The sequence below is a fragment of the Dicentrarchus labrax genome, unplaced genomic scaffold, assembly GCF_905237075.1.
Source record: "Dicentrarchus labrax unplaced genomic scaffold, dlabrax2021, whole genome shotgun sequence".
NCBI classification, from domain to species: domain Eukaryota; kingdom Metazoa; phylum Chordata; class Actinopteri; family Moronidae; genus Dicentrarchus; species Dicentrarchus labrax.
The window spans coordinates 20661049-20682415 of record NW_026136724.1 but is presented as its reverse complement, the minus strand read 5'-3'; the positions used below and the strand labels follow the sequence as shown (position 1 = coordinate 20682415).

Genomic DNA, 21367 nt, shown 5'->3' with positions numbered 1-21367 from the left:
GGGACGTCCTTTGTCTGTCCAACAGTGTGGGAGAAGCGGTGATTTTTAAGGTGGAACTGCTTTATTCAGTGTGTTTACTGACTTTGAATTCTAACAGAGCTTTTCTACACTGCAGTATTGCTACTTTTACTTAAGTAAATGATCTGAGGATTTATTTACAGTTAACGGCTAAAACGTGATAATAACAGCTGTATGGTTCTTTAAACTGCCACTGTTTACATTTGAGGCCTAATTTAAGAGGTTCTGCCGGTTCCTCCACCTCTTCACTGAGGCCTTTAAGTGTTCCAGGGATATTTAAGGTCTACGAAGTGATTTTTTTATATCTCAGTCTTTTCAGGATGAAAATGACTCCTCGCTGGCTCACACACACGACACAACACAGAACCTTAAATCATTTTGTCTGTTTTGAAGAAGAAGTGGATTCGCTTTCCTGCTTCCACTGGAGCATGATTAAATAGCTTTTGCATCTTGTTGTCATTGGCCAACAAAACACCAGCTGAAGTATTCCGTCTACACTTCGATGTTTAGTACAAACAACTGAACAACCAGAGCATCGATCTGACTGGTGATACCATGAGTTTTAAGAACATTTCTTGAATACTTTGGGTCGTGTCTTTGTTCAGATGCCTGTACTGACATACTGTACTTGTGGCTGGACAAATAACTGTACAAGTACACCACAATTATATATCAAATCATAACCTCTATATCGTTATAGGTAGCCCTATTAATGTTTCTACAAGTCTCAGTTTAATACTGATGCCTCTATATGAGCTACATGAACAAACAACGCCATCAGTGAGAAGACTGGCTGTTTCTGTAGTTGTTCTTAATGTCTGCCATTCGGTTGGATTCAGTCTGATTCCTTCTTCTTCTCCTTGTCTGTGTGAGAAAGAATTTGCATTTCAGGACGTGAGGCAGATTTTTCATCCTGATCACCTCGTGCGTACAACAGACAGACTGTGATCATTGTCAGCTGGTAACACAGAAGCTCTTCTCACTATAAAGGAACATTCAGTCTTTCATGAATTATGCAAGAAGACTGTGGCAGGACATCTTCACGTGTCATTTTTCTGACCGTGAAAATGATTATACCTCATCAGAATGTAAATCGCTGGTATCAAATGTCTAATTTTGACTTGAATTTCAACATCTGCTGGCTTTAGACAACATAATATCCGCCCAACCTGACAGAGGTAGGGCGGCAGGAACAAACATGGCCGTCAGACACGACGAATAATGATTTTATCCTGTATAGTGAATCACAGTCATCAGCTGCATTGGGGACACCTCACGACATTCAGACAGAAAGACGAGCACGTCATTTACACGACGTGTTGGTGGAAGTTGGCCAGTAGGAGCACAGAGCGCTCCTCAATGGTAAACATGGCTAAGTGAGAGATGAATGATGATGCTGTGAGGCGAAACTGTGAAACAGAGGACGCAAGACATCCGGTATCATACACAAAGCTTCAGACGCCATGTTTGTGTTATGTGTGAACCTATTGTAACGTCACCCGTCAGTTTGTGGAGTTCCGTTTTGAATCCTCCAGTTTGGCGTTATTCATGTCCCCATGTTGGTTTGTCATTGCCAACAGAGGTGACGTACTTTGAGTTGAGCTGCTCTCAATGACTGCTAAGTTTCAACTCGTCCATATCAGGAAACAATGGCGGCCCGCCTGGTCACACACAATCTGGTAAGACAGTAAAGACAGTAAAAATGTGTTTGTGAACAGAATTGAGGAGAGAAATAGTCAACAACAGAATCTGGCTCCATATCTGATCAGCACTGCCTAGTTTGACAGTTTGATCTGAGTTTGGTGCGTTGAGCTGGACGGACTCACTGAGAATGAGCTGTCAATCACAAGGTAGCCTCGCCCTAAAGCATACCCTGCTTTATGGTCTGTTTTATTCTAAATGGGACCATCAGTTACTAAATGAACATCATGCTGTATGGAAGAAGACTTGAAACTAGAGACTGAGACCAGAAACTCATCAGGAAACTGTTTACTGAGCTCATAAATCAACTGAGAAGTCGACTCGTTTCTCCATAAGACTGAATGGTACCGGTGTGTTATTGCAACCAGTGGAGCTGCCCCCTGCTGGCTGTTACATAGAATGCAGGTTTAAGACACTTCACAGACCCAGAAGCTTTTTCCACTGATTATATACCATCAATGGTTACTAACACTTTCCTCCCAATGATGCAGGTCGTGAAAGACAGCAAGCTACGATTGGTCAGGAAACCAGTGTGTAGTCTGTCATGTATCTCGACTGAGTCACAGCAAGAATTTATGACTCTATAAACTATAATCTGACAGTGACAGTGAACTCAGTGACCTTGAGTTTTTTTTGTGTGTGTTTTTGTACAATATACGCACAATTTACAAGTAGTGCAGCCAATTTAATATAAAAAATTTTGGAGTCTTGAAACTTGACTTTAGACAAGACTTTTTTTTGCCATCAGATATTGGAATTTTAAGTAGTTAAAACTAAATATAGATATAAAGGAATAAATAATTTAAAGCTAAACGTACTCTCCATTAGGAGACAGACTCTCTCAGAGCCATATGGGCAAACATCTTCTGGTTTTGTGAAACCGAAGCCTTTTGAATTCAGGTCTTATTTCCAGATGAAGCACGTAGCTGCTGTATTGTACAAGCTGTGTGGGAGGACAGCGGCTCTGTTCAGGACAAAAACGGGAAATGATCAAAATGGTGACCCCGAGTTATTTCAGGATGAAGCCTCCCGCTGCTCGAGTCGAACAAGAATTTCACCTTTCCACAAGAGCCAAAATCAGACCTGAACATCCTGGATCCGATCAGTCCTGAAGGAAACCTGAGGATGGACCTGAGGAGACGTTACATAACAGAGCTCTCTGCAGAGAACAATGGAGGAAAACAACCGCTGTGAGCAACACAAAAGCTGCTCCTGCTCCCACTGAGTATTACCTGAAGGACCCATTCACATTTACAGCAGCAAGCATAAAGATGACTAGAGACGGTGCATTTTCCAGAGAAAAATATGGTATAACTGCTAATAGCAGAAGTGTTTTGCTTAGTGGGGTGTGAAAGGAGGATTGTCAGGAAAGGGTCTGAACTGCGGGAAGAGCAGAAGGAGTGCAGTGACTAGACTGAAAGAAAGGAAGTGAGAAAGAGTGAAGGAATGAGAGGAGGAAAGCTATAACAAAAGGAATATCAAGAAAGGGATGGGTTTAAGAATGAACGGAAGAGAGCGTGGCACCAACCATGAATGCAAAGTTTTTCTCATTTCCCGTCTTCTTTCTATTGTCGCCTCAAATTCAGATATAGAAATTATATTTATAAGATCAACAATCTGACTTTTGGGTGATTGGATGGATTATTACATAAGAAATTCTCTTCATTTTTGGAATTTAAGCAGTTTAGCGATCAGATCTAGTGTCAAAAGATCGATTATAAACTGTAGTGAGCTTGTTTTAATATTATTAGATTAGTATTTTACGTGTTGTGGCTAAAGCTGTGGTCTTGACTGTGAGTGTACTGTCATATAACGAGAAACGTAAATATTGGATGTTCAGTTAGATTTTACAGCAACTACGATATGGCTAGATCATGGTCATGGCAAAATGATGGCTAAGATATAGTTAAAGTGGCTACAATCTTTATTATAATGTGACAAATAACAAGGTTTAATGTGAAAGTTGTTGCTCAAATTTTAACCAGATTTCGAGTAATTCAGCGAAAGAAAATGTTTCTGTCCACTACCGTTATGTGATTGTTAGGAGTTGGTTCATCGAGATAAGCAGTAGGTGGCGCCAATTCGCCAGGTTGAAGAAGAGTGCAAGATGACGTAATTAAAAGACTGCCGGTTAAAGCTCAAATGGTGAAAAACAATGCCAATGCCAAAACGATTCATGTTCGTTTTCAGCTCTAAAGGAGTCGAGTTAAGTCACTGCTGATTAAAAACCCAACATTTCCTGATTTTGCTGCTGCATAATAAGAGCTTTTAAATAACAAAATAATGGCAGACTTTTATTGTGACGAATTTATAGGAAATTAAATGTTTATCACTGAATTAGCAGACCTTATTATTCTTTAATAAAACAACAACAGCATTGAATCAGAAAATAACATTTAAATTATTTGATTCACTTTGTTCTCGCTACCGTCGCTCCCTCTCTTCATTCAATCTTGAGCTCTCTCGGCCTTTAAAGACAAACCTTTGAGCTGCAGTATTGGGAATCAACTGAGAGTCAAACAAAGACAGCACATGTGGCTCTATATTCCTCTTTTCTTCGTGCTTTAAGGTCCACCACATCACAACCTCACCGTAAGCGTAGAAGTCGTACGTTCAGCCGAGCATAACGTGTGTAAGATTAATTAAATCCTACAGTACAAGTTGACTGACAACGATGGAAGTCATCGTTTAGGAGCTCCTGTGTAAGCGAGCTCTTTCACAACAGTGTGTGTCACAGATTTATATTTGAACAGCTGTCAGAGAGTTGGCTCGCCTTTTGTCTTTTTGCTTCATTTTGAAGGTTAATCCATCAAACAACAGTGAAAAGCTCTGATTTAATAAGCTTTTATTCCAGTCACTGATGCATGAAAAGCCCTAAAATCGGAAAAACGTTTTGAGGTTTTTGTTTTTTTCCCCCACTTCTGTAGTTTCCTTTGTTCCAACAAATATGTGAGTGTCTTAGTTCAAAGCCTCAGAACAGGTGAAGATTAAAAGAAACCCACACAAGAGGGAAAAAACTCAACAGCTCTTGGGTTCACAAGTGCTTAGTCAGTGTTGACGTGTTTGTTGGCTCGTTAAACGGACTACGAGGGAGGTTTTTGGGGGCTGAACCTGCTCGTCAGATTCACAGAGGCCAGAAAAAACATTGTGATTAGTGATGAGTTTCTGTCAGTGTGTTGACTCGTAGAGTTTCTGCACTCTGTGTTTCCAGAAGTCCAGTCGACCTCACCTTCCGCCTCTGAACAGCAAAGGGTTTGTTTCAGACGCTTAAATGGCAGGAAGGTGATTCAGAGGCTCTGATTGGTGGATCTGAAGTGTTTTCTGAAGTGCAGAGAAACAGCTGAAGGTTGAAAAACAAACCCAACAACTCAGAGTTGATTGCAGAGGGAGTTGTTGAGGAAGGGACGGAGGCGAGTCCTTTGGCTCCGGATCTGACCGGACCGCACCGGTATTATTTAAATAAGCGAGGAGATACAGTATTATATTGATTATGTTTTATAATCTGCTGATCTGTTGCTCGAGCTCAGTGTTTGAAGCTGTCAAAACAAACATAGTGAGCTGTAATGATGAAATAATGTGTTTGAGCTCACAGCTTTTGTTCCTGGTACCGAACAAAAAAAACAAAAGCAAAGAACAGATAAAGAGTTGTCCAGGGTCAGAGTACACCAACAGCCTGCTATAATCTGAGACAGCAGAATACATCAGTGCTTAACTCAAACGTTATTCAGGTTTTTAGTGTTATTTTTGGACTGTTTTACGCCTTTATTGGATGCTGTTGAGCTGCAGAAAAATGATAGTAAATTAAGGGGGGGGTCCACTCAGTTCATGATCTGCATCTTAATCGCCCCACGTTTAACACTCCCAGTGCACACGTTCAGATCCAAATCAAATCCAAATTAACCATTAAAGTCACCCAATAACACAAACTAACTAACTGATCGAGGCGGCAGTCCACCAGCACCTCCTTTGTTCTGTGGGGTTAAATTACTGGTTCTGTCTGAACAATATTACGGCTTCAGTTCCCCGTCGGAAAAGGCGGTCTGATGGAAAGCTGAAGCTGGGAAAATATTGTAAACACAGCGCACACTTAAACTGATAATGATTGTTTTAGGTTGTCCTTTATAAGGAGGCGGAAACATTTTGTACATCCTATCATGCTGATGTTTAGCAAGTGTAATATCTGCTTAAATTTTCGTGCCGTAGTTATCCTGATATTTCAGCCAACAAACCAACCGACTGACATGCCTACAAATGACATCAAATGAGTATTAATTTGATCATTATTTTAAGTTTTTTAGGTCTTTTAGAAAGTTAAAAACAAAGACCAAAGACCGGGGTTGTGTTGCTTCAGGTACAGGTGAGAAGATAAAATCCAGGAAGTCTGGTTAAAATAACAATTCCATTAATTTTAAGGATTTATCAGATGCCAAAACACTGAATAAAGGACTGTAATGTTATTCTATATATCATTTTATCCTCCATTGAAACAATCACAAGGTAAATAAAAATCTACCAGCAAAGCAACGTGTGCTTCAACTCAATGCAGCATCATGACAGATCATTACAGAGTAGGAAACGTGTGTTTATCATATTTGTAACTGTAAGAAACCATGAAAACCAGAAAATTATTTAACTGGCAGCAACTGACGAATAAGAAGACATCACAGCATTTCCTGTTTTATTTACAGTAAAAATCATGTATCTGTAAAATAAAACAGTCGTTTCCAGTGTTGTTGTCAGCCAGTTACTGTAATTTCCCAACATTTCTACCTTGTGACCCCTTAAAATTAAGCTTTGTTTCCTTGCATCCTTCGCCATGTTGACAATAATGTGAGTAATTCCACCAAAGAGGGATTTTCACTTCTTATAATGTTTCATTTAAATACTTTTATAGAGGCCTGAAGACATAAAAGCAAACATTTCCCACAAGAAACAGGCTGAAATTAGAGAAAAGTCAAGAAATAAATAACATTTTTACTAGCACATGTTTTCTTTCCTGGAAATAATCTTGTTTATTTTACACTTTGGCTTAAATCATTTCGCTTTTTACATATTGTAGACTTAACAACTGATCTATTTTTAGAAAATAATAATTGATAGTGAACAGAAATACAGTTAATCTGTTGGGAGAGCCTTATGAAAGAAATGCAGTAGGAGTAAAACAACCGATTAAACATTTAAAACCAGAGCAAACACAGCGACTGTTAACGCCTCAAAGGTGTTAATATGAATGGCTGCAGCTGACCTGGCCATGACCTCCACCCAGTGCATGCTGGGATACTCCGCAGCCCGCTTTGACCCTGAATAGCAGCGAGTGGTGATGGAAAAGGACTGAATGAGTCTGTAATTTCTTTTCCTCTGGTCCTCTGACATTTGAAAGATTGACATGTGGTCCTGTGTGCCGAGGATTCCTCCACAGGGCGAGATGTTAGCGTTAAATATCGCTGCAATTACCGGCCTTTTACTGCACTGAATGAAAGGAAGTGATTCATTTCAGCGAGCTGCTTCTCAGTGTCCTGCCAGCGCGACTTGATTACAGTCCGTGCCTTGTAGTTCATTTCAGCATGCTGCGAAAATCCACTCTTAAAGACTTAAAAATGTGTTTTAGATATTGTATTTTATGGCCAAACTCAGATGATGGAGAGTCAACGCGGCTGCGAGCGGGGACTGTTTTGAAAACTCTCTCTGTTGGTGCCTTCAAGGACGAATGAATTAATTATGTGTCTAGGCTTTCCAGTCATTCCCAATTCATACAATTCCAACACTGTTTATGGACCCCATTCCAGTCAAAACTAGTATAAAGCGGACATGTCTGCAAAGAAGAGACCGTCACCAACATTTAGCCTGACTTCGGAGCGTTATTTAGCCTCCTTGCCGATGTTTGGTACCAGTCGCTGCGTTAGGTCGTCTAGTTTCATATGACACCATATCCTCACTCTTGCTTTAAATCTGATGCAGCCTCTGAAAGACAAACCCGCATCCACAGACTTCTGTACCGGAACCAACCTGCAATTATCTCCAAGTCAAATCCGACGTTATTAAGAGTGAAACATTTAGAAACATGAATTAAAATCACAATTAACTGTTTGGCTGAATCAATCACCAGCTGTGCCAGTTTGATAAATCCATCTCCACACACAGTTTCAAGCGATCTGGGTTACAGTGTCGTCGTCGTCGTCATCCCCAGACAGGATGTGTGACCTCGAGGCTTTCACAATAAAATAAAATCCTGGCAGCTGGATAATATTGAACTGATTTAAATGCTATAAATAGTCTGCACAGTCGTTTTTATTTCTGATTTCTCCAGGAATAAACAATATATCTTAAAGAAGTATATTTTTTAACTGTTACACAACATTTTCGTGGGTATTTGACCCGACTGGTGGAAGAGGTCAGGATTAAGGGGTGGGCCGGTCAGATCTCTAGACACGCCCCTGATACAAAGAATAAAGAAAATAGAATCAAATATGATAAAATATATACATTATATACAATAAGCCTGTGTATATGTGCAGAATCTGTGACGGGATTGAGTCAAACTGAGTGTGCTTTACAGCCTCAGTCAGCGGAGGTGGGAGGAACTGGGCGCCGTGGCGTTGTGGAGTCTGATGGCTAACGGCACAAATGAGCCTCCTAATCGCTTTGAAGCACGTGTCTGGATGAGTCTGCGGCTGAAAGTGCTCCTGAGCCGCCTCAGCTCAGCGTAGAGAGGATGAGAGGGGGCCGTCCACGATGGCTTTCATCTTCCCTCTCATCCTCTTCTCAGCCTCCACAGACGGGTAGAACATCTGCAGCACGCAGCGACGGACCCGAACCTCCTCAGGAACAACCTCTCCTGTACGGACGCACTTTGCTACCAATGTGACGGGATAAAAAGATTCTTTAAGTCATTATTTTGGGGAAGTTTCTGGTTATAATGACCCGAATTTTTTCTGTCACATTGGCAGAAATAAGCTTCCATAGTTGAGGTCCAGTTTAATGTTGAGTTTCCACCATCTTAAGATGTTTGATTTGAAAGAAAACTTCAACTCCAAATTATCTATTATTATCTTTTTCTGCAAGCAAATCTGGAAACGAACTGTTAATCCTTTATAAACAATATAAATTATATGAATTATATATCAAAATCAGCCCATCGACTCTTCTTATTACAAACAGTATCACACATTTGTTCAGCAGTCACGCAGACTTTGGTTAACAAAGCCCTAAATTGGACTTTGGTGCATGATAGGAAAGAAAAGCGACATAAAAACCAGGTTGAATTAGTAAAATAAAATCATTTATGGCACAGATGAGTCATAGGTAACAAACAAAAGAGCCGAACTACGAAAGAAAAAGGTCCTGAAGGAGCAACTACAAGAGGACTCCTATAACGAGGTCTACCACATCTAAATAAAACCCCACCTATCCGAGCTGTGCTGCTCTTACCTGTCCAAAACAGTTGAAGCAGCAGCTCTGCTCCCAATGTCTCTAAACACAGGGAGTTGTGTGTGTGTGTGTGTGTGTGTGTGTGTGTGTGTGTGTGTGTGTGCTTTAACTGACCCAGTTAAACTGGCCCGGTCCCCAGGTAGTCCAGCGAACGCCTCGTGTTCACATTAAAAGAAAACCCTGACAACAGAGGAGTTTAACTCTTTATCTGCTCACGTCAAATCACAGCTGACGACTCGACAGACGATTGGAGAGCCGGAGTGGGTGTCTCTCTCTCCGATCTGCAGCCAGGAGGTGAGACAGGTGTAGAGGACTGTATCTGGATCTAATGAAGCTCAACGATGTAGAAATCATTTCTTTTGTGTGTGCGTCAGTGATTACAGATCGGACATTGAGCTAGTGATTGTGAACTAGACTGAACCGGAGCGTGATCATTGGTGGGTTCTCTGAGATCGGGATCAGCCTCACACAGGGCACCACACACGGTTGAGAGACACCGTCCGACAATTGGTGACTGCCGATGAATTCAGGCAGCTCTCACAGCGTTAATAGACAAAATAAACTCACTAAATGTTAAGAAAGGAAAAGAAAAACATATTTTCTTCATTAAAGAAGAATACAGCCGTACAGACCTTTAACTGTCTTTATTAGACGTTCCACTGTTCCAACAATCTCTGGTTTCTAACTATCTAACAGAGTTAAGTTAAATATTAAATATTCTGGCTCTACTCGCTGACCCCCGACCTCCCTCACTCCTCTGCCCGCTTCATGCCTCTCCTGTCCCTGCTGTGTCCCCGGAGTCAGACTCTTCTGCTGAGCCTCTCCAAGTCACCTTGTAACTGTATTTTCCTGTTGCAGACTAGTTAAAATAAACCCTTAATTCACTGCAGTTAGATCTGAAAATACTCTGACTCTACAGCTGCTTTTCCTCTCGCTCGTTCGAGGCTCAGTTTGCCTCGTTCTTCAGAGGCAGACCCGTTAAATTAGCCCCAAAAAACAATCTCTGATAGCCGATATATTCACCCGACCCCGGGACCACAATGACAGTCGTGGTTCCAGAGGATGAATCGTCAAGTTAAGTTTTAATAATGTATTCATTTATTTACACACAACGACGTCGATTGAAACAACTCAGAGAAAAGAGAGAAAACCTAAAGAAAGGAGACAAACGACATCGTTTTGAATGAAACGTTTAATTTAAAATGTGATTCTGTTTCCTGTTGAGCCGACCGGCTTTGCACTCACTAAAAGACTCTCGGGTTAATATTTAATTAGAATTAATGGCTTTGAAGTGTATTAATTGAGCACTGTCTCTGTTTTTACCTTTAATTAGTTCCAAAATAAAGATTTCTTTTCAGGAAACTTCTCGGAAATGATTCAAACAATTAGCGTTACAAGCTCCTATAACACATCCCGTTGTGTTCATATAGAAACATTTCCATCCAGAACGAATGAGTTCTGTGTTTCTGAACTGGCTGTAAGGGAAGAGAAAGAGAGATTTTATCTAATTGCAGCACATTTGATGGAAGTGAATCATCCCGTCTCTGAGATGTATGTAAATGAGACGTTGTGTTGGTCGGAGAGAGACGGGGGAGATGTTGCTTCTGAGGAGGGAGGCGTCTGAGGACTTCCTGAGGAGAGGGTTTTATGTGTTTGAGAGAAGCTGGAAGTGTAGATGGACGTTTGTTTGGGTTATTTATAAAGGTTGCGTTTTAAAAAAGAAATGTATTTACTTGTATTGAAACTGTTATATTGTTTTTATGGTTATAGATATTTGTCTTGTAGTTTTTTTGTACAAATTAAACACAAGAAGATTTTGTTAATAGTAATTTTGAAGGCAAAGATTTGATTAAACCAACATTATTCTGGTCCTTTAAAGTCCCAGTGTGTAGAGTTAGTGTTTGGTTTGACCCTCTTAGGCTACTGTAGAAACACAGATATGAATATTATATTACATGTTTTGATAAAAAATAAAACTAAATGTTACAAACTGCTCCTTTAAACATGAGTGCAGATCTAAAGTGCTCAGTTTGATCTCATATTGGAAATCAATACCCGATGATGTCCCCCCCCATCATCATGGTGGAGTGCTCCAGATGTGTGTGTGTGTGTGTGTGTGTGTGTGTGACAGACAGACAGCAGCAGGGCCGAGCGAGGTTGACAGGAGAGAGAGAGAGAGAGTCAGCAGGTAGGATGGTAGTTTTAAAACGGGAACTGCGAAAATTGTTCAACCGCGTTGCCATAGCAACAGCGAGCATGTAGATCAGGGGGCTTTTTTTAACACACACACACACACACACACACACACACACACACTCACACACTCTACACACACACACACACACACACACACACACACACACACACACACACAAACACACAGTGACACTGTGAGGTTAGCACAGGATTCCCTGCTATTCCAGTTTCTATGACAACTCACAACTCATCCTCTTTCCCTCCCCCCCGGTCCCTCTCTCTCTCTCTCTCTCTCTCTCTCTCTCTCTCTACCATCCTTTCTCTACCTTCCTCTCTCTCACCCTCTCTCACCCTCTCTCTCTCTCTCTCTCTCTCTCTCTCTCTCTCTACCATCCTCTCTCCCTCCCTTCCTCTCTCTACCTTCCTCTCTCTACCCTCTCTCTCCCTCTCTCTACCTTCCTCTCTCTCTCTCTCTCTCTCTCCCTCTCTCTCACCCTCTCTCTTTCTCCCTCTCTCTCTCCCTCTCTCTTTCCCTCCCATCCCTCTCTCTCTCTCTCTCTCTCTCTACCTCCCCCCCATCCCTCCCTCCCTCCCTCTCTTTTATCTTCAGCTGCAATAGAAGCAGCCATTAAGTTTTGACTTCGAATCCTTGCTCCTCTTTATTGGCGCGAGTGGTAATCAACTGCTAATTATCCCCAATGATGATTAATACAAATGATAATTAACTGCGAGATGATGTCGTTGCGTTGAAGAGAAAATAACATCAGCAGTAGCCGAGGTCGTGTTAGCGTTAGCGGTAAGAGAGACTTTATATCGGACCCTCCCTCTCCTCCCCCGTCACTCTCATAATCAATATATCCTGTAACAGAGTGAGAAGTTTTATCTTTTACTGTCCTGACCTCCAACCTGAGGGTCGGGACCCCACTAGGGGTCCATAAAGCTTTAAAATGGGGTCTTCTTGATTACACACAGTTGGTCTTTATCTCAGCTTCTTGTTCATTTCTGTGAATAAACTTATCTTTAAAGGTTGAATTCCATTTTAAAAACAGATAAATTATAAGATAATTAACCAAAAAAAACAGTTGAAGCTGATCACATTGAACATTTTAGGTAAAACTACTAAATATTTTAAATTAAAAATACATTCATGATCAAATAACTTTAGTAATTTTAAGTGACACTGAATTCATTTTGACATTTTTATGTCTTTTTTTTATTTGTTATAATTAATCAAGAATGTTTTGTAACTTACAAGATGGAGTTAAGTTTTCAATGTAACCCTGTTTTTTAATAATATTTCTGAGTAAAAATTACTTATTTCATTACAACTTATTATTTAATATCTAAGTTTGATGACCTGATCAGAACAATTAGATAAAATGTCCCAAAAAATATCAGAAAAACTCGTCTCTGATCAGAATTCATCCAAATCTCTGGTTTTACTCAAACTTCCTGCAGTTATTGAGTTCACAGTTTATCAGCTGTTCTGTATTTATTGATTATAATCAGTTTACTGATAGATAAAGGCTCTAACTAACTGCAATAGCCAGTTTCTACCAGTAGAGGGCGATTACTGGGCACATTTATAGAACAATATGTAGAATTCAAATACTTTGCACCTGAATCGATCGATATTAGAAGGTAACATGGCAATAAAATTAAATATCATGGTAATATATATATAAATATATATAAATATATCTATATATGACCCTCCTTAGCTCTCTAATAATGTTCATACAGTCCCTCAACTTGCAGTAAAAGTGGGGGCTCCTCAGTTCTCCAGAACAATCAGACTCGTCTCTGTGTTATCTGTCTCTCTGTGTGTGCGAGCACATTTTCTTTCTGGGTGAAAAACAGGATGTGATGTAACATCCTGAGTCCATTATTAGCGTTGGAGAAGGTGGAGGTCAGATCAGAGTCAGCAGACAATCTGAATAAGATGTCGTCCCACAATCAGACGAAAGCACAGCGCGGTTTGGACCATGAGCCCCGGTAGAGTCTCTCAGTGATCGTTCCTGGCGTTCACACGTGTCGTTAATTATATTAACATTAACTGTGTTATTCTCCTAAATGAAAAGCAGCCATTATCACCGTTTACACCTCTGAAAATGCAAAATGTCTGCTGTGAGAAATGTCTGTGGGAGGCTGTCAGATTCATGCTAATATCTCCGTCCCCACGGAAGTCTCTCTGACACAAAGTGCAGATCATACCCACCTGTTAATGTTCCTAAACATTAAAGGATGCCTCTTAATTCAATATAAAAAGTGAAGTTTGTGGAAGAGATTTAACTGTTTTAGCACAAAATAAACAAGGTGTCAACTGATGTGATAGAAAATGTCATTTTAAGATGGTTTGGTTGCTGAAAACAGCAGCGTCCTCTTATTTATACACAACTTTAATCTTTAATATAATTTAAACAGGTGAGTTATATAACAATTCACCTCCTGTACAGATTGTTTATTTCTGCCTTATGGAGACTCACTACTGGAGCCAGCCTCTAGTGGCCATTAGAGGAACCGCAGGGACTGTACAGTTTCTATACAGCGCCCTGGTTTCTTCAACAACAAGCCAATGGGATTGTTTTCCAGGGTTCACACACATCCTGGAAAACCTGGAAATTTAGAGACTCGTTTCCAAGTTAAGGAAACACCTGGAAAATGATTAAAATGACCAAATATCCATGAAATTAAGGACATATGTTGTCCTGGAAAATATTTGTATTGTAATAAATTTTGCATTTTGCTTGAAACTCATTTAATCATATTCACTAATCTTTAGCAAAATATTATGTTCTATGAATTACAGTGAATACATCAAAAGACAGAGTTCAACGAACACTCTCTACATCGTCTTTAATGGCTTAAGAAGATTAATTTTCTGTGAAATAAAATAAATTTTACCTGATTTTAACTGTTATTTAAGCTCCACTGAGGCTGCTGTGGGAAAATCTGCAGATTATTTACTGTTAAGGGAACTTTTTATACAATTCTCTGTCTGTATTTTGTATTTTTTAATCATTTTTAACAATCATACAAACTTAATACGCTTCTTTTTTGACAAATTCATTGTTTTCTTCTCCCTGATGCTTCTTCTATGGGACAATATACTTATATTTACTTTGAGATATCGGTCTACTGTGTATATTTTACGCCTTAAAATCAAGAAGGCCTCGCCCCCCAGTGATGCTTTGGCGACCCCTAGTGGGGGTCCCGACCCCCTAGGTTGTGTCAGCCGGGCACGCTAACAACTGCAGCTTATATCGTGCATTACTGCGCAGACACATCGCTTTAACACGAGGAGAAATCAGTGCGTTTAGCTCCCTAGTGAACATTAGCTCAGCTGCTAACAAGCAGCAGAGTTCGGGGGAATTAAAACAGCTTTAACTTTAACTTTAAAAATATAATTTCCACACATTAAAGAGCGTTGTGTGATTAAAGTAAAGTATTTGTGCTGTTGCAGACAGTAATCACAGCTCTCTCTCTCTCTCTGTGTCTTTTAGCCACATGCCTCTGAGTCCGGCTGCTGACACCAAACATGATCGCCCGCGGCAACAGGCGGTTACTAACGGCAACCCGACAGGCTCTGCTGTTGCCAGGGACGACGACGCGGATGACACGCCCCCTGGAAACAGCATTGTCGTCCGCATTGGCATCCCGGACCTGCAGCAGACGGTAACACACACACACATATATATATACAGTATATATATAGAGAGATGTGGTTTTATATATATACTGTATAGAAGTATATATGAGGAGAGGATAAAACAATGAATGAATCAGCAGGACAAACCTGTGTGTCTGTCTGTCTGTGTCTGTCTCTTTCTCTGTCTGTCTGTTTCTCTGTCTCTGGCTCTCTCAGAAGTGTTTGCGGTTGGACCCAGAGTTACCAGTTTGGACCAGTAAGCAGAGGGTTCTGGTGACGTTGACTCAGTCTCTGTCGGATGTTTTGAACTATGGTCTCTTCCAGCCGGCGTTCAACGGCCGAGCCGGAAAGTTTCTGGACGAGGAGCGGCTGCTGAAGGAGTATCCTCTCCCTCCCATCACGCCCATCCCATACCTGGAGGTACGGATCGTTATTTTAAAGGATAAATATGGTTTATTTTTATGTTTCTTTTTGGAAACAAACCCCATCAAAAGCTCCAGTTTGTAACATTTAGGAGCATTTATTGAATCCTTGTGTTTTTGTTACCTTACACACTGGGTCTAATGTTAACCGTAGTTTCTCCGTCACACTCGGAAGACCAGGGTGAAGCGAAAGAGTTGCAATCTGCAGCTTTCACCACTAGATGCCACTAAATCCGACACAGTGGACCTTTAAAAGACCAGCAACGTGACTTCCTGTCTGTGGCTCTCAGCTCTAAGCTCATTGGTTCCTATCAAAAAGGACCAGTGTGTAGGATTTAGTGGCATCTAGCAGTGAAGTTTCCGATTGCAACTGAACACTACTCGCGTCTGTATTTGACGACCTGGGAATGAGAACGGGCTGTGAACTGTAAACTACTGTAGAAACATGGCGACCTGCTGTGTCTGTAGATAAAAACGTCTCATTCTGTGGGAACAAAAACACAATAATTCTTATATTCAGGTGATTAAACACTAATGAAAACACACCTATGAATATTATTAGATATTATTATTATTAGATCATCCAAAATGTGACACACTGGACCTTTAAAATCAAATTAAAAGCAGCGTCATTTCCATAAAAAAGCAGCTGTTCACTGTAGTTTTTATCACACAAATTATGCATTTGTTGGGGACTATTTTCAGCGGCGGATTAATCCACAGTTGGTATTCTAGTGAATATTTGGGGCAGCGGTGTGTGTTCGCGGTTCAATAATAAGTAGATGAATAAGCAGAGTCTCAAACTTTGAGTTTTGAGTCTTAAACAAGTCATAATGTTATTTTCACCGACTGTAATCAGTCATTTTAACAACTGAACGAACTGGACTGATTCAGACAAACTGGATCTGAGTTAATAACATTAATGTTAACTGATTCAGTAAATAATTTAATTATCAATAGTTTAAATAACCACTAAGGACTTTTTAATCTTTGCGTTTGGGGGAAGTTATCAAGTATTTTCAAAAAGAGTCGTTGGTGTTAAAGTCAAAATCAAATCTGAAGTCATAAAACTTCTGTAAATAAGAACGTATGAATGTAATGGATTATTTTATAGATTTATGCTTAAATTAAACATTTTGTCTCATTTATTTATTAGTTAAATGTCTTTGTGTTAATAACATTTTTCACCTCCTTTCTCCAGTTTCGTTACAAGAGGAGAATTTACACGCAGAGCTACGTGGACGATAAACAGCTGGCCAAGCTCCACACCAAGGTCACACACACACACACACACACACACACACACACACACACACACACACACACGGATGAATCACAGCTATAGATACCAACGTTGTGTCTTTAAGTCTAGACAACACGAATCCATTAATAATGTATGTGCACTCCCACTGTTCATAATAACACCAAGCAGTGTGTCTCATTTTATAACAGTGAATATATTTAATAAACTGCTCAGTTCTCCATGTAAAGGGTTCTTGTAGGAGAGTTTGTGCTGTTTCCTTTAGATAAAAGCAGGATTTTGGGTGTTTTTCAGGCCAACCTGAAGCGCTTCATGGAACATGTTCATCAGAAGAATGTGGAGAAGGTTTCCAAATGGTTGGAAAAGGGCCTGGACCCCAACTTCCATGACTCTGACAGCGGGGGTGAGCACGAACACACACACAGATATTAAAATGATATTTCTGAAATCGCTTAGAACAAAGACTGGAAGCAAGAGGAAACACAGCAACTTCAGTTTGTTAAATACTAGAAATAAATAAAGCTCTTTAAAGCTCTTATATATAACATTTCCTCATTAAACAGTGTATAAGTTCTGGCTCTATGTTCTATATGTAGTTGAGTTCTTCCATTATCCCAAATGTTTCCAACAATGTTCAAACTCAGAGAAATCTGTCATTTTATTCAGGTAACGCTGCGTTTCACCGGTCGCCTGTCGATGGCGTCATATCCCCTTTGTGCCTGCGTCAGCGTTGTGGTTGTCTGCCAGAAGCTGTCATACATTGACTGTTGATCCAGTCTGAAGCCACATTGTTACCATCCACTGTTTAGATCTTGGTGCTTTTTAACTTTTTAAAGGTTTTCAGAGAAACAAGCTGAGCTAACGTTAGCAGCAGCTCGGCTCGCAGCCCCTCCGGGACGTCCTTTGTCTGTCCAACAGCGTGGGAGAAGCAGTGATTGTTAAGGTGGAACTGCTTTATTCAGTGTGTTTAAGGTGGAACTGCTTTATTCAGTGTGTTTAGTGGTTTTAATCAGCGGGTCTGTTTGTGTTGGAGAGGAGGAGACCTCTGTGGATCATTGGGCTCCCGGTAGAAACCTCCTGAACCATGAACACTGAAGGAATCCTAACCGGGAGAAGCTGACTGCAATGGTGGTGAAGACAACAACTCCCATGATCCCACGCTGCTTCATCACACTGAATTTTGTCTTTATTGTCTTCGTTTTTATCTTTTGCAATATATAGAGGGAAAGGCAGCAGGTCATGATGTATGATCCACGTTTTTACAATTGGAGAATGTAAGAATCACTTTAAATCAGTTCAAATGTTCAAAAATATCATTTCTTGTCAAAGTGGAGCCGCTGCAGAGGAGCTAAAGAGCTGCAGGTTGCCTTCCTGTGTCCTATATGATGGTTTAAATGTGGTTTATAGTATATTATGTAAAACGTGTGTCTCAGGTAATTAGAACCTGCACACTCCCTGAACCAAAACTGAAGAGACGACCTGGGAGTCTTCAGCGCAGGAGAAAGGGTTTTATTGGGTTTATTTTTGGAACAATAATAACATGTTTGTTGTTGTGTTTGTGTCCCAGAGTGTCCTCTGACTCTGGCGGTCCAGCTGGAGGAGAGCTGTGAGTTGATTAAAGTCCTTCGCAGTGGAGGCGCTCACCTGGACTTCAGGACCAGAGACGGTATCACCGCTCTGCATCGGGCCGTCCTCTGCAGGAACAGCACTTCTCTCACTGTAAGAAAACACGTACTGCGTTTGTCCCAGTGTTACTGCGTTTATGTGATACTTTTATTTACTCTTTAGATTCAGATTTAATAATATAAACTACAACCAGAGAAACACTTCCTTCATACAAACACCTGACAGTCCTGAATCCTGAGCAGAGCGGTTGGATAACGAACCCCATAACTCCCACCGAGAGCGTCTCATAAGCGAAGCCTCTTACCTGCCTGACGTGGTTTACTTGTGTATTTTGTCCTCAAAAAGAAAACAAAACGTGTTTCTTAATTTCAAATCTCTTCTGACTGATCGACTTCTAGTCTGTCGATGTTGCATGAAATTCGATCCGCAGTCTGCACAGGGTCTTTGACTGTGTCTGACCTGCCAGTGCGATCTGAGCTGAGATTACTTTCACACCTCATTATTCGACACTTTGGCCTCGTTTCATATCAACATCCAACAGTGTGACAGTATATATATCTTATATGTGACAGAAACTCAGGAAAAGAATAATAAATCCCCTTTAAAGCTTTATGACTTTGTTTTTATCATACATTTTGGATTTTTCAATACTGGAGGTTTAAGAAATCATCATGGTTCCATCTTCATCTCCAATTATTGGAGTTTATAATATTTTATTGATTTAACCTCAACATGAAAAAATTATTTATTATTATTATTATTATTATTATTATTATTATTATTATTATTCCTCCTCATCTTTGATTCATCCTGTCCTGTTCTGGTCTTCAGACTCTGCTGGACCTCGGAGCGTCTCCGGACTACAAGGACAGCCGAGGTCTGACTCCTCTCTATCACTCTGCCATGGTGGGCGGCGCCCCCTACTGCTGTGAACTACTACTGCAGGACCACGCCACCATCGGTACGGAGGCCCACAGGGTCAATCCAGAGTGTGTGTGTGTGTGTGTGTGTGTGTGTGTGTGACTGCTTTCATTATTTAACTTTGTTAGTGTCTTTTTTGAGAAAAACACTTCAGCGCTGAAATAATTCTTGTTGTCATGGTTGCAGGGATGACTGATGAGAACGGGTGGCAAGAAATCCACCAGGTGACACACACACACACACGCACACACACACACACACACACACACACACACACACACACACACACACACAAACAAATCAGATACAATCAGCTAAATGATTTGCCCTATACAATTATGATATTTGTGTGTGTGTGTGTGTGTGTGTGTGTGTGTGTGTGTGTGTGTCTGTGTGTGTTCAGGCATGTCGCTATGGTAACGTGCAGCACTTGGAGCACCTGCTGTTCTACGGCGCCGATATGAGTTCCCAAAATGCATCAGGGAACACTGCACTGCACCTCTGTGCTCTCTACAACCAGGTAACACACAATAAAACACTCAGTGCAGCTGTTTTAGTCATAAAAAATATATTTTTCTCCTCAATTATTCTCATGTTGTACATAATGTTTATTTATTTATTTAAGTGAATAAAATAATTGCTGCTCGTTTTGCAGGACAGCTGTGCCAGAGTGCTGCTGTTCAGAGGAGCAAATAAAGACATCAAAAACTACAACAACCAGACTGCCTTTCAGGTAAATATAATAAAACTACAACAACCAGACTTCCTTTCAGATAAAATAACAATAAAACTACAACAACCAGACTTCCTTTCAGATAAAATAACAATAAAACTACAACAACCAGACTTCCTTTCAGATAAAATAACAATAAAACTACAACAACCAGACTTCCTTTGTCCCAATGGCCAAGTTTCCAACCACAGTGATTTAATATTTATAATCATTTCCCAGAGCCCAGAAAGAGAAACACTTATGAGCATGTGCAGTCGGGGGCTGCACAGCACTGAAGTGGACCCTGAGGCGCCATCTAGGAGACCAGTTCCCAAAATACAGTCATGGTAAAAACAGAGCTGTTATGTATCTTGGCAGGTTCTCATAAGGGAACCGACATACACCGTCCCGCTGCCCCAAATACTCCACAGAGCGCTAAATGTGGATTAATCTGCCGCTTAAAATAGTCCCCAACAAATGCACAATTTCCTCTGGCTCGATGGCTTATTTTTTTTTGGGCCTTTTATTGCCTTTATTTGATGGATACAGCTGGGGATGGATGGGGGGGGGCAGGCACGCAGCAGGGGGCTGACGGTTGGATTTGAACCCTGGGCTGCTGCAGCAAGGACTCAGCCTCAGTACATGGGTCACCAGCTCTACCCACTGAGCTAACCGGGAGCCCCAGCTTGATTTCTTAGAATAAAATAATATATTTGTGTTATTCTGTTTGTGGTGATTAACGTCCCCAGTAGGTACTAATGGACTCGGAGCTGAGAGCCATCAGACGTACACATTGTTGAGAAATATAAAATAAAGCCAACCTTACTTAATGGACGTATATCAAAGCCTCATGTCTGATCTAGCTGATGCTCTAATAATGAGTGTGTGTGTGTGTGTGTGTGTGTGTGTGTGTGTGTGTGTGTGCGTGTAGGTGGCGATAATTGCTGGGAACTTTGATCTTGCAGAAATCATTAAGATCCACAAAACCTCTGACGTTGGTGAGTTGGCTGAGAGTGGAAACACATTTGAATAGTGGAAATGTGTGTGTGTGTTTCTTATGTCGGCTGGTGATGTTAACTCTGCCTGTGTGTGTGTGTGTGTGTGTGTGTGTGTGTGTGTGTGTGTGTGTGTGTGTGTATATGTGCACAAGTAGTTCCCTTTAGAGAAACTCCGTCCTACACGAAGCGCCGCAGAGCCGGCCTGACCCGGACGGCGGCTGGGAACGGTCTGTCTTCTCCGCGCTCTCTGATTCGCTCAGCCAGTGACAACGCTCTGGAAAGCCCCGCCTCCTCTCCTGGCCCCTCCCTGCAAAGCCTGGAAACACATCACGACACGCACACACACTCGCTACGACGACACACACGCCGCCTCAGGTACGCACACACACATTAACTAACTATGTGTAGTAGAGTCTATGTAGGCTGTACTACACA

At 40.9% G+C, this 21367-nt stretch overlaps 1 protein-coding gene across 8 annotated transcripts in view; it reads left to right on the top strand.

The window, feature by feature from the left end:
* The window catches only part of shank3b (SH3 and multiple ankyrin repeat domains 3b), a 50838-nt gene that overhangs the window by 8325 nt on the left and 21146 nt on the right, over positions 1–21367 (top strand). For 4 of the 8 annotated variants that reach the window (XM_051393061.1, XM_051393059.1, XM_051393062.1 and 1 more), the window contains exons 3-13: positions 14847–15018; positions 15209–15412; positions 16616–16687; positions 16970–17078; positions 18243–18394; positions 19133–19262; positions 19409–19446; positions 19626–19742; positions 19878–19955; positions 20866–20932; positions 21085–21307. In XM_051393061.1, coding sequence (XP_051249021.1) covers positions 14851–15018; positions 15209–15412; positions 16616–16687; positions 16970–17078; positions 18243–18394; positions 19133–19262; positions 19409–19446; positions 19626–19742; positions 19878–19955; positions 20866–20932; positions 21085–21307 — 1358 coding nt within the window. In that variant the 5' untranslated portion in view covers positions 14847–14850. The remainder of the gene's footprint in view (positions 1–14846; positions 15019–15208; positions 15413–16615; positions 16688–16969; positions 17079–18242; positions 18395–19132; positions 19263–19408; positions 19447–19625; positions 19743–19877; positions 19956–20865; positions 20933–21084; positions 21308–21367) is intronic. The other 4 variants (XM_051393066.1, XM_051393060.1, XM_051393065.1 and 1 more) reach the window with 2 other exon arrangements.